The 13,164-nt window shown below is 48.2% G+C and overlaps 1 protein-coding gene across 2 annotated transcripts in view; it reads right to left on the bottom strand.

The window, feature by feature from the left end:
- Positions 1-13,164, bottom strand: part of DERL1 (derlin 1) — a 40,784-nt gene that overhangs the window by 25,782 nt on the left and 1,838 nt on the right. For both annotated transcript variants that reach the window (XM_089659066.1, XM_089659065.1), the window contains exon 2: positions 2,555-2,666. In XM_089659066.1, the coding sequence (XP_089515192.1) occupies positions 2,555-2,666 (112 nt within the window). The remainder of the gene's footprint in view (positions 1-2,554; positions 2,667-13,164) is intronic.

Below are 13,164 nucleotides of genomic sequence, written 5' to 3'. Positions count from 1 at the left end.
CCAAGAATGTCAGAATAGTACAGATATCCCCCAAATGACCCCTTTTTGCAGAGTAGACAGTCCGACGTACTTCATAAGAGGAATGGCGAGTTTTTTGAAGTTGTATTTTTTTGTCATAATTTTTTGGAAAATGAACAAATTAAAAAAATTATTTTCACAATTTTTTTTTTTACATACTGTCACCAGTGCAGTACAGCGTCTTCATATAACTGGCATGGCGGTGAACATGGACACTGACTGGTGACAGTATAAAAAAAAAAATATATATATATATTTTTTTTTTTTTTTTTTATTATATTAAATTTTTTATTACATTTTTTTTAAAGATTTGTTTTTCATATTTTACTATGACCAAAGTAGTACAATGTTACCATAGTAACATTGTACTACTTTGGGGGAGTGTTCAGTATTTTTTTTTTTTTTTTTTTTTTATACACAGTTTGCTTATAGCAAAGAATTACTTTGCTATAAGCAAGCATTTAGCTGAATGAAATCGATTCATTCAGCTTTTTTTTTTTTTGTGCTTAGCTGTGATTTGGTCACAGCTAATCACATGACATGTGCATGTGACCTGCTGTGACCATTCACAGCTAGGCACTAGTATACAATGGATGGCATCATGAATGAAGCCATCCATTGTATACAACTATCATGTGACCTGCTGTGATTGGTCACAGCAGGTCACATGGTACCAGCTACGGGAGCCGGTACTCGGATCTGTCATCGGCCGTGTCCGAGGTGCACGGCCCGTGACAGATCCCGCTGCTGCGCCGCTCTGCTGTGCCGCAAACTGCGCATGTGCGGGAGCACGCCAAATGGCGTGCACCCGGAATTTAGGAGCGCATTTCAAGCAGCCAAACGGCCATTGGCCGGGCGGCTAATGGTTAAAAAAAAAAAAAAAAAAAAGGAGGACACACCAGGCTGAAGAGGGGTGGACGCAGCTGGCTCCAGCTTTCCAGAGTGTCAGAGTCAGCTGTCAATCAGTGAGTTGGGTGGATCTCAACAACATTGTCATGATCCTTCCAGAGCCTGGAGTGCCTCTGTGACATCAGCTGACAGCAGGCAATATAGCCTGCAATAAGCTGACTCTGAATCAAAGGACTGCGAAAGTAAGTGCACTCCTGTGACCCACAAGAGAAGTATGACCAAAAAAAGCTTTGGCCACACTTATCTTTAAATGATTACTGATCCAAGTCTTATATAGAAAATAACATTTCTGAACTCTGATGTATTCCTCTGTGTAAGGTGACCAATAGCTGAGGGTATGACATTATGAACAGAGTAGGGAGGAGTTGAAATCTGTTGGGTTTTTATTGCTGTCTGTAACCCAGTCAAGGGGTTTTAAAGGAAAACTATGGCCTCCCATGTGTGCTGCTATACCTACAGCTTCCCCCTGAAGAGTCTCACAAATACATGTTGATCCTACCATTGAAGTCCACCTAATGCAGGTTTCTGTGATGTAGGGACAATAAAGCTGCAATGAATAATTCAGAGCAGAGTTGTCACTCATATGTAGGCCGTGCCTGCTTGCAGTACAGTGGACGATCAGAAATCTAGCTTGTCAATCAGCACCTGGCCACACCTAGTCCTTCCCGTTGCTTTCTGGATTGGCAGCACTGCCTCTGAATCCCTCCCACTGTGAGCTGCAGTGTCTGGGAGGGGGCGTTTGTGAGATACAAATAAAGGAGTTGACTGACTCAGATAAAATAGAGGAAGATTTTTTAAAAAAATTGTGATATACTCCTGCAATGCCCTCTAGTATCTTGTCATACATGCAGCCAGCTGACATTAATATGCACTTCCCATACTAATAGAAGATTACATATCAATAAGTGCAGCACTGCAGTCTACAGCTAACTAACACTGTGCTTACTTTTATATTTTTAATATTTTATTCATCAGTAAATGAAGTTTTTTGTTTACTTTATGTGGCTTATGAACCACATAGTAACTGGATTTGGGACCTGTTTAGCCTGTCATACAGGTAGATGTACTTTAACGCTGACCTCAAGGTAAACATTTAAATACACAGACAGGGGCGGACTGACCATTTGGAAACGTGGGCACTGCCCGAGGGCCCGGGGTCAGTAGGGGGCCCCATGAGATGCCACTGGTAACTTTTTCATAGGCTTTTTAGAGTTTGGGCAAGGACACAGGGGCCCCATGATCCCCTATTGCCCAGGGGCCCCTTGAGTTGTCAGTCCGTCCCTGTACACAGATGAATTACAAGACATCAGATCTGATTTTATTCTGCTGTAGTTAAACTCTTACAGGTCTTATCCCTAATCCCATCCCGTGCCATCTTTCTGGCACTCTGCTGTCTCCTCACATCAGCATGCTCCGTACACAGCTCTACAGCTGGTGTAGGCGCTATTTGAGAATTAACTATTTCAATCGTGAATTTACTTTGACTTTATATTTAGCCCAGGACCCCCTTTCAGCTCTATGTACAATTCTTTTCTATTCTGCAACATCCTCCTACTGAAGGGCGATATGTATATTCTTGGGATACAAGGAGGAACAATAACAGAGAAAGCATGTGATTATAATTTACCTGTTTCAAGTCGCGTTGAATACTGATACAGGAAATACAGGTTGACCATGTACAGAAAGCCTGTGCCGGGTCCCACAGGGAAGTAAAACGTTGAGGTAAAAGGTCTCCATATCTGTATTGAAAGGAACACATCAAATCACTATACACAAATCAATTACATTCTATGTACAGGTCTCACCAAAGCTTTTATTTTGGTTTTTGGTGGAAAATGGTGGACTGTATTTGTAGTTAGAATCTTTACCACCCCATACACCCCACCACTGCCAATTACAAACGCATATCAAATCATAAGATCGCTCACTAAAATGGAACTGAAGTTTGCACCACTTACGTCCCCCCTCCAGTGATGTGACATCCATGAATGTTTAGTTAGCAGCATCCCCCCCTCTTCCCCGAGTCCTCACTTGATCCAGCGTTGTGCCCATCTGCTGAGGCAGTGGGAGTCATTGGCTAATGCTGCTGTCAAGTCAAATCCTTTGATGAGAGTGAAGAGCAGAGCTGCGCTGTCTGTGTCTATGGCTGCATACAGTCCGGCTCTGGATCAAGCCCACAAGAGTGCCCCTATAGCAAGAGGCTTGAAATGGGGACACTTGAAAAAGAGGAGCCATGGGCCCTAGCAGGGGAACCCAGAAGAGGAGGTTCAGGGTTGTTCTGTGCAATTCCACTCACCGAGCAGGCAAGTATAACTTGTTGAAAAAAAAAATAAAATAAAATAATTTGACTTTGCAATCACGAACTCCCTTCTTTTGCCCTCAGCCCCCACCAAATGTTTTTTTCTGCTGTGATCCGACTTTCTGTTAGAGGGTGGGTACATTTGCTCTGCTTAGTTTCACTGTATGTAGGAACGCAGTCACTCTTTCTTGCTCGCTCCAGAGATGACCTGCAGGCATCATCCCAGTATTGTTTTCAGCTGACGGTCAGTTTTCCTGTATAAGAAATCCCAGCAGCTAATTATCCACTGGATTGCTTTTACAAGCAGCGGAAAGGGAATGGCCCCCCTCCCACGGTTCTCTCATGCTCTCCCGTCCTACTGGGGAACCCAAAAGTGCAGCTGGTGGTCCCAGCAGCTAACCATAAAGCAGATCAGAAACCAGAGCAGCACCGATCATCTCTATGGCCTAAAAAACCAGAAGTGATGAGCATTTCATCAATTCCGGTTTCACTGTTGTAAACAAAGCCTTAGTGGTTTGAAAAAAGCATTGGATCATACCGATCTTGGTATGATCCAAAGCTTTTAAAGGGCAAAGAGGATATCTGGGGTATACCAGACCCCAGATTTATCAGTATAGAGAACCAGTCACTGCCTATTATAGGGGATTGCTTGTACAAGAGAGCTGACTGCCGGCATCACTCTGGTATAACCACTGAATGCTCAGTGACATACAGGTACATTGTTGGTTCAGAAATGGTTAAAGTTCACTTTTTTCCACAAAAACTGTGTTTGAAAAACCGCTGCGCAAATACTGTGTGACATAAAAAATTGCAACACCCACAAATTTATTCTCTAGGGCCTCTGCTTTAAAATAAATAATGTTTGGGGTTCTATGTAATTTTCTAGGAAATACTGATTTTTAGATGTAAACAAAAAGAGTTAGAAAATGCCTGGTCTTAAGGTGGATATGTGCACTGTTTTTTTTCCTGTTTGGAAAACAAAAAAAAAATTTGTCTAAAAAAAAATTAAAAAATAAAAGTGAAAAACAACAGCAAAGTAACAATCTTCTGTAATACAGCTGAAGATCCTCAGCCCAGCACAGAACTTTCATTCCTATGGAGGCCGGGAACATGTGGCAGTGGTCTATACTGGTACAACAAAGCTGCATACAGACCAGAACCAAAAGAACTCCATACAATGCAGAGAATGGGAGATCTCCAAATGATCATAGAACACCTCCAGACATGGAGATGATAGCAGAGATGGACGTGTCCTTAAAGCAGGCAGCTGTATCAGGCTGATGCAATCTGAGAAAATCTCCGACAAGACTTTCCTATACAGCCTACCAAACAGAGTTTCGCACATCTGTGACTTCTATGAGTCACACGATAATCAGCCAGGCAGAGAAACAACGATGGATGAAAGTAAATTCATCATTAAAGAAATAAGTAGGATTCCCATGTGGACCTACGCTTGGAAATGCTTGTTACCTGGCTGTGGGATGGAACAAGTCTGCAGATCAGTAACATCTGAGAAACGTCAGGAGATCTTCTCTGGCATTGATATTATTATTATACAGGATTTATATAGTGCCAACAGTTTGCTCAGAGCTTTACAATATAAAAAGGAGACAATACAGCAACAATACAAGAGGGTTAGGAGGACCCTGCTCCTCGGAGCTTACAATCTAATAGGAAGGGGCTGGTGGTACAAAAGGTAATAACTGTGGGGGATGGACTGGTAGAAGGAATAGAAGATTCTGTTAATAGCTGAAGGCAGGTTAGGCTTCCCTGAAGAGATAGGTTTTCAGAGATCACCTAAAAGTGGGCATAGAAGGCGACAGTCTGATATATTGAGGTAGAGAGTTCGAAAGGATGGGGGAGGCCCTGGAGAAGTCCTGGAGACTAGCATGGGAGGAGGAGACAAGGGAGCTTGTTTCCTCCTCCCATATCATTGGATTAGCATTACAGCCAACTACTAGCATTTATAGGAAGAGAGGTCAGCATTGGCTGCCTCGACTTTTTCCTCAACACAGGTTTGGGTACCCACAGAAAATAGATCAGGGGTATCCACACTTTCTAAACAAAGGGCCAGCTTACTGTCCTTCAGACCTCGATTGCGGGGCACGATTGCGGACAAGGGAGTAAACAGTGCCTCGTCATTGACGTTGGGAGGGGGGAGGACTGGTGCCCCTTCCTCGGTGTCAGCGGACGGAAGGGTGCCCCTCCCTCGGTGTCAGCGGACGGAAGGGTGCCCCTCCCTCGGTGTCAGCGGACGGAAGGGTGCCCCTCCCTCGGTGTCAGCGGACGGAAGGGTGCCCCTCCCTCGGTGGCAGCGGAAGGACGGGTGCCCCTTCCTCGGTGGCAGCGGAAGGACGGGTGCCCCTTCCTCGGTGGCAGCGGAAGGACGGGTGCCCCTTCCTCGGTGGCAGCGGAAGGACGGGTGCCCCTTCCTCGGTGGCAGCGGAAGGACTGGTACTCCTCTCTTGGTGTCAGCGGAAGGACTGGTACTCCTCTCTTGGTGTCAGCGGAAGGACTGGTACTCCTCTCTTGGTGTCAGCGGAAGGACTGGTACTCCTCTCTTGGTGTCAGCGAAGGAATAGTGCCCTATTGTTGGTGTCAGTGAGAACAATAGTGCCCCAAATGCCAGATAAAAGCAAGAGAAGAGCCTCAGTTTGGAGACCACCACAATAGAGGATACAGGACTGGATCAAGTATTGCAGAGTTCATGAGTCAGACAGGTTAACTGAGGAACGAAAAGACAACTGTTAGGAATGTCAGACTAGGAGAGGCCAGGGCAGGACAGGGAGCCAATCAAGCCTGCTGAATGCTAATGTATTGATAAGGGACATGCTAATGGGGAAGAGAGCAGAGGGATGATTTCATCAGTCTGCTGCTGCTCTTCCACTTTCCGCACAGCAAGTGATGATGGCACTGTATTCTTCCTACAGTCTAAAACTAACAGAGAAATTAAACTCATCCTGTTGGTTGTGCTATGGGCTAGGGCTGTGTAAATCTCAGGACTGGATAGAAAGAAATACAAATCACCCAATTTCTCCATACACACGATATGGATGGGAGGGATCCTTCCCGCTGTGTCCCTTTATTCTGACAGAGGGGAGACTACTCCACCATCAGAATACACTGATCAGATCCGCAACCTTATTGGCTGCATCAATTGATTGAGTGAGAATCTACCAACAAGCAGTTCATGAGAAGTTGATCTATAGAAAGGAATTGGACTTGCATGAATCAAAATTCGATCCACATATGGCCAACTTTATTCTCACCTATCTTCAGTTCTAGCATTGACAGTTAAATAAAATGATGAACAACAATAAAAATTATGTAGAATAGTTTGTCAACAACATAAACATAGTAGAAGTTGATAGTTTTCCCGCTCAGAGATCCATTATTTTTCCACTTACAGTGAGGAACATAAGTATTTGAACACCCTGCGATTTTGCAAGTTCTCCCACTTAGAAATCATGGAGGGGTCTGAAATTCCCATTGTAGGTGCATTCCCACTCTGAGAGACAGAATTTAAAAAAAAAAAAAAATTCAGGAAATCACATTGTATGATTTTTAAAGAATGGATTTGTCTTGCACTGCTGAACATAAGTATTTGAACACCTAAAAACAGCAAGAATTCTGGCTCTCAAAGACCTTTTACTGTGCCTTTAAAAAGTCCACCTCTACTCCACTCCACTCATTAATCTAACTTCGTAGCACCTGTCTGAGCTCTTTAAAGAAACTTGTCCACCCCACAGTCAGTCAGACACCAACTACTACCATGGGCAAGACTAAAGAGCTGTCAAAAGACACCAGAGACAAAATTGTGAACCTCCAATGTGATTTCCTGAATTTGTTTTTTAACTTCTGTCTCTCAGAGTGGGAATGCACCTACAATGTGAATTTCAGACCCCTCCATGATTTCTAAGTGGGAGAACTTGCAAAATTGCAGGGTGTTCAAATACTTCTGTTCCTCACTGTATATATACTCCATATACATATATATTTCACATACAGAGTGCCTCCACTGCGCTGAAGCACATATATGTACGTGATCCGGCACTTCTGGGTAGGCGGTGCGTGCACCCGCCACCCCACCTGTGTTGGCATTTGCTACAGCACAAGATGATCAGTGGGCTCTGGCCAACGATTGATGGCTAGTACCCTCTGATTGGTGAAAGAGATGACAGAAGAGAGCCCTGTGTTGGTAAACTGTACAGTCAACAATGAGCTGTTATTTTTCCCCCTCTGCATAGCAGGGAGAAAAAAATCAGCACATTGCTTAGTAAAAACACCACACTGTAAACACAGTTAAAATTGTTAAGAACACAGTTAACCCTTTGAGTGCCCCTAAATGTTAACTCTTTCCCAGCCAGTGTCATTAGTACAGTGACAGTGTATAGTAGCACTGATCACTGTATTAGTGTCACTGGAGATGTCAGCGTCATTTAGTCATTTACCACCAGCGTCAGTGTTAGATTACCTGCCCACCCCACTATAAGTCTTTGACCACCGCCATACCTGGTATAAAAAATAAAAAAAAATTCCAGTATATATATACCTGCCATAGTTTGCAGACACTAGAACTTATACACACACACACTTATTGGGATTTTTTTTACCAAAGAATTGTAGCAGCATACATTTTGGCCTAAATTTTTCGAACAAATTTGATTTTTAACATTTTTCACTGGGTATGTTTTATAGCAGAAAGTAAGATTTTTTATTTTTTTATATAATTTTCTGCCTTTTCTGTTTATATATTCAAAATAAAAAACCCAGAAGTGATCAAATACCATTAAAAGAAAGTTCTATTTGTGTGAATAAATTATATAAATTTCATTTGGGTACAGTGTTGCATGACCGTGCAATTACCAGTTAAAGTAACAGTGCAGTATAGCAAAACATGGAAGGGGACAAGACCTTCCGGAGCTTAAATCGGAGTTCCACTCAACTCTGTAAAAAAATAAGCCACTCACCTGTCCCACGATCCTGCGTTGCCCCCACCACAGCCCGTGTCACCGGCCATCGTGTATTCCAGGCGCCGGCATCTTCAGTGTGGGCACTTGGCTGTGACAGCTTGCGGCTTCACAGCCGGGTGCCCACATGCAAGAGTAGCGCTGCGCTTCCTGAATGGCCCCATAGTCTTCTGCGACCTGTCACATGTCCCACAAGACTTTGGGGAGGGAGGGTAGGAGGACAACTTCCGCTTGTGATCACCTAGGCGATCGAAGCAGAAGTGGCAGCAGGTACCTGTAAAAATCTGGGTACCCGCTCCCCCCTCCTACCCAAAGGTACCAATCCTTAATGGGGAGCGGGGGACCAATCTTTAAAGCGGAACTCGCCCGTTTGGGTGGAACTCTGCTTCAAGTGGTTAATAGGCCAAGCAGTACAGCAAAAGTGACAGTTACAGGGGTTGGAATAGAGGAATTAAATGTTGATGGGTGCTTACACCGGTTGGTTTTCATTTCTTTAAACCATTTCTAAAAAGGAAATAAACGGTTGTTGTAACCACTTATAACGTGTTAGTGGAGTTCAGCCTATCTAAAGCAGAACTGAAATTCCACTGTAAGAAACCATGAGAAGACATGCAGTGTCTCGACTGCAATAAAATGGCCCTACCTGCCTGCTTGCCGTCTTCTCCGGCACTGGACACTGAGCTGTGCATGTGCAGTTCAGCTTACAGACCCGGGCTTGAGTGCTGGGATGATGGCCTCCTGTGCATGCGCAAGAGTGACATCCTACCCCGCTGGCCAATAAAGAACCTGAAGATGCTGGTGCAGGACCGTTGGACAGGTGAGTATTAAGCCTTTAGTTGAGCTTTAATACTACATGTCCATCCAAGCCTGCTATGTCTACACTGTGTACAGAAGTAGAGGCTCTATGTACAGCCAGGGCTGAGGATCTAGAGGCCTTTACAAGGATCAATCTGAGGATATAAAGCAGAACTCAACTCCCATAAGGGATCTAGATTTGCTTTAACATCCCACCCCTCCAAGCAGAAATGCACGAATGTTTTTCTACCCTAATTTTTTCATTCTTAGCCCCTCCCCTGCCGCCGTTCTGGCCTAGGCCAGAATAAGGTGTACCTGGTCCTGCAGCTTCCTGGGATACTTACATCACAACTCCCAGGAGGCTGCAGGATCAGCATACAAGTGGCCAAGGGGGCGGTGGGGACGGGTTCAGCACATTATGGGAGTTGGCTTCCTGCACCTCGAAGAGGTATACAGCTGAAGTGGACAAAGATGGTGGTGTTGGACTTGTTGTGTGGCACCTCAACAGCAGATTGCAGTGGGACAATGCTGGATTTGCTGTGTGGGTATGTGCCTTCATGTGCCCAGAGAATTAAGCATTTTCCTGCTGTGATCCTCCACTCTGTTGCCACACAATGGGTTCTGTACCATCTTACAATCCTATGTCAACGGGAACCAGCTGTCTCCTCTGGATTCTTGTAGCCAGCCCCTGATGACGTACCTCCAGCTCCGTCTTTCAACTGTTAGATGTTTCTTCTCCTTCAGCCCATTGGGACATGTGACCAAGATATCACAGAGGGCTAAACAGGGTTTTGTTTTTAAATAGAAAGGAGAGGGTCTAATTTTGGGCTTGAAGTTTCTCTTAAAGCAAAACTTCCGTTTGCCTTCATAGCTGGCTCTGCCCCCCAGGAACCACCATTATGGCATATGCACAGATGCACCCACAAGCTCTGTCTGGCCTTCGGGTCCATGCGCAGTCCATCAGTGCACCTACACGTGCCATAGAAATGCTGCGTATGTGTAAAGACAAGGAAGGTTTTTGGCTTCCCTATTTGCAGTCTTTGTGCAGCAAACCGTGCGCATGTAGATGCAGGCTACCCTGGCGTATGTGCAGATGTTACGCAGAGGTCTCTTTGGGTCCAAGTCCTCCACGTGTCCGGGGGGCGGTGATAGTCTTGCCTAGATCAGAAGAGTGGAAGTGCTGCTTTGTAGAACAAATAACGAGGTTAATTACAATATTCCATTGCTAGGAGAGGAAGAAGAGGAGGATGGCGCCAGTGAGGGTGAAGGTTGACATGAGCGTGTACTCCATGGAATCACAAGGTTCCCACATCGGCATTGTCAGGTTGCATTCACTGTAAGGCCCAGTTTACACTTGTGCTAAAACAGAGGATGAGGAGCTTTTTAAAGCTCACTTACTGCCCAGTGTTACAGCTGTCATAGAAGTTACTGCTGACCTGACAGCTCTGTACACACGGGGGGGGGGGGGGCAGGTGCGTGACTTTACAGTGCCTCTCTGCAAACATGATACCCCCTCTTGTGTTTAGCTATTCAAAAAAAAAAAAAAAACCCATAATAGTCGATCATGAATTGGCAGTGTCGCCTCCTGAACACCTATTAGCTGCTCTGTTCTAAGAAAAGCAACCCACAGCAGACTGATTTTCAGAGACCAATGCAAACGAGCCTCAAGCACTCGTTAGCTGGGATGGGGGGAGGCAGACAGGGTGGTGGTAGGGGTGTTGTGGGGGACAGAGGGGATGGTGGTAGCTGGGGGGGAACACACAGAGGGGATGGTGGTAGGTAGGATGGGCAGGACAGATGTGAAGGCAGTAGAATGGGTTGGGGAGAGGGAACAGAGGGGATGGTGGTAGGTGGGTTTGGGGAGTGGGGGGACACAGAAGTGATGGCAGTACGTGGGTTGGAAGAAGACAGACGTGTCAGACAGATGTGACAGCGATAGGTGGGTTGGGGGGACAGGCATGATGGCAGTGGGTGGGCTGGAGCTTCAGCAGTAATGGCAGTAGATGGGTTGAAGGGGGGGGCAGAGGGGATGGAGGTAGGTGGGTTGGGGGGTGACAGAAGTGACATTAGTAGCTGGGGGGTGACAGAAGTAGCTGGGGGGTGGGCAGAAATGACAGTAGTAGCTGGGGACAGAATTGCTGGCGGTAGTTCGGCTGGGGGGGAACAGAAGGGATGGCGGTAGGTAAGTTGGGGGGGGGGCAGAAGGGATGGTGGTAGGTAAGGTGGGGGGAAGACAGAAGGGACGGCGGGTAGGCGGGTTGAAGGGGACAGAAAGGACGGCGGTAGGCGGGGACAGAAAGGACGGCTGTAGGCAGGTTGGGGGGGACAGAAGGGAAGGCGGTAGGCTGGTTGGGGGGGGACAGAAGGGACGGCGGTAGGCACGTTGGTGGTGGACAGAAGGGACGGCGGTAGGCACGTTGGTGGTGGACAGAAGGGACGGCGGTAGGCACGTTGGTGGTGGACAGAAGGGACGGCGGTAGGCACGTTGGTGGTGGACAGAAGGGACGGCGGTAGGCACGTTGGTGGTGGACAGAAGGGACGGCGGTAGGCACGTTGGTGGTGGACAGAAGGGACGGCGGTAGGCACGTTGGTGGTGGACAGAAGGGACGGCGGTAGGCACGTTGGTGGTGGACAGAAGGGACGGCGGTAGGCACGTTGGTGGTGGACAGAAGGGACGGCGGTAGGCACGTTGGTGGTGGACAGAAGGGACGGCGGTAGGCACGTTGGTGGTGGACAGAAGGGACGGCGGTAGGCACGTTGGTGGTGGACAGAAGGGACGGCGGTAGGCACGTTGGTGGTGGACAGAAGGGACGGCGGTAGGCACGTTGGTGGTGGACAGAAGGGACGGCGGTAGGCACGTTGGTGGTGGACAGAAGGGACGGCGGTAGGCACGTTGGTGGTGGACAGAAGGGACGGCGGTAGGCACGTTGGTGGTGGACAGAAGGGACGGCGGTAGGCACGTTGGTGGTGGACAGAAGGGACGGCGGTAGGCACGTTGGTGGTGGACAGAAGGGACGGCGGTAGGCACGTTGGTGGTGGACAGAAGGGACGGCGGTAGGCACGTTGGTGGTGGACAGAAGGGACGGCGGTAGGCACGTTGGTGGTGGACAGAAGGGACGGCGGTAGGCACGTTGGTGGTGGACAGAAGGGACGGCGGTAGGCACGTTGGTGGTGGACAGAAGGGACGGCGGTAGGCACGTTGGTGGTGGACAGAAGGGACGGCGGTAGGCACGTTGGTGGTGGACAGAAGGGACGGCGGTAGGCACGTTGGTGGTGGACAGAAGGGACGGCGGTAGGCACGTTGGTGGTGGACAGAAGGGACGGCGGTAGGCACGTTGGTGGTGGACAGAAGGGACGGCGGTAGGCACGTTGGTGGTGGACAGAAGGGACGGCGGTAGGCACGTTGGTGGTGGACAGAAGGGACGGCGGTAGGCACGTTGGTGGTAGACAGAAGGGACGGCGGTAGGCACGTTGGTGGTAGACAGAAGGGACGGCGGTAGGCACGTTGGTGGTAGACAGAAGGGACGGCGGTAGGCACGTTGGTGGTAGACAGAAGGGACGGCGGTAGGCACGTAGGTGGTAGACAGAAGGGACGGCGGTAGGCACGTTGGTGGTAGACAGAAGGGACGGCGGTAGGCACGTTGGTGGTAGACAGAAGGGACGGCGGTAGGCACGTTGGTGGTAGACAGAAGGGACGGCGGTAGGCACGTTGGTGGTAGACAGAAGGGACGGCGGTAGGCACGTTGGTGGTAGACAGAAGGGACGGCGGTAGGCACGTTGGTGGTAGACAGAAGGGACGGCGGTAGGCACGTTGGTGGTAGACAGAAGGGACGGCGGTAGGCACGTTGGTGGTAGACAGAAGGGACGGCGGTAGGCACGTTGGTGGTAGACAAAAGGGACGGCGGTAGGCACGTTGGTGGTAGACAAAAGGGACGGCGGTAGGCACGTTGGTGGTAGACAGAAGGGACGGCGGTAGGCACGTTGGTGGTAGACAGAAGGGACGGCGGTAGGCACGTTGGTGGTAGACAGAAGGGACGGCGGTAGACAGAAGGGACGGCGGTAGACAGAAGGGACGGCGGTAGACAGAAGGGACGGCGGTAGACAGAAGGGACGGCGGTAGACAGAAGGGACGGCGGTAGACAGAAGGGACGGCGGTAGGCACGTTGGTGGTAG

This window comes from Staurois parvus, unplaced genomic scaffold (genome assembly GCF_062004578.1).
Source record: "Staurois parvus isolate SC_StPar_1 unplaced genomic scaffold, SC_StPar_1.0 ptg000030l, whole genome shotgun sequence".
In the NCBI taxonomy this organism is placed as follows: domain Eukaryota; kingdom Metazoa; phylum Chordata; class Amphibia; order Anura; family Ranidae; genus Staurois; species Staurois parvus.
The sequence above is the reverse complement of the archived record's forward strand: the minus strand, read 5'-3'. Positions and strand labels throughout refer to the sequence as shown.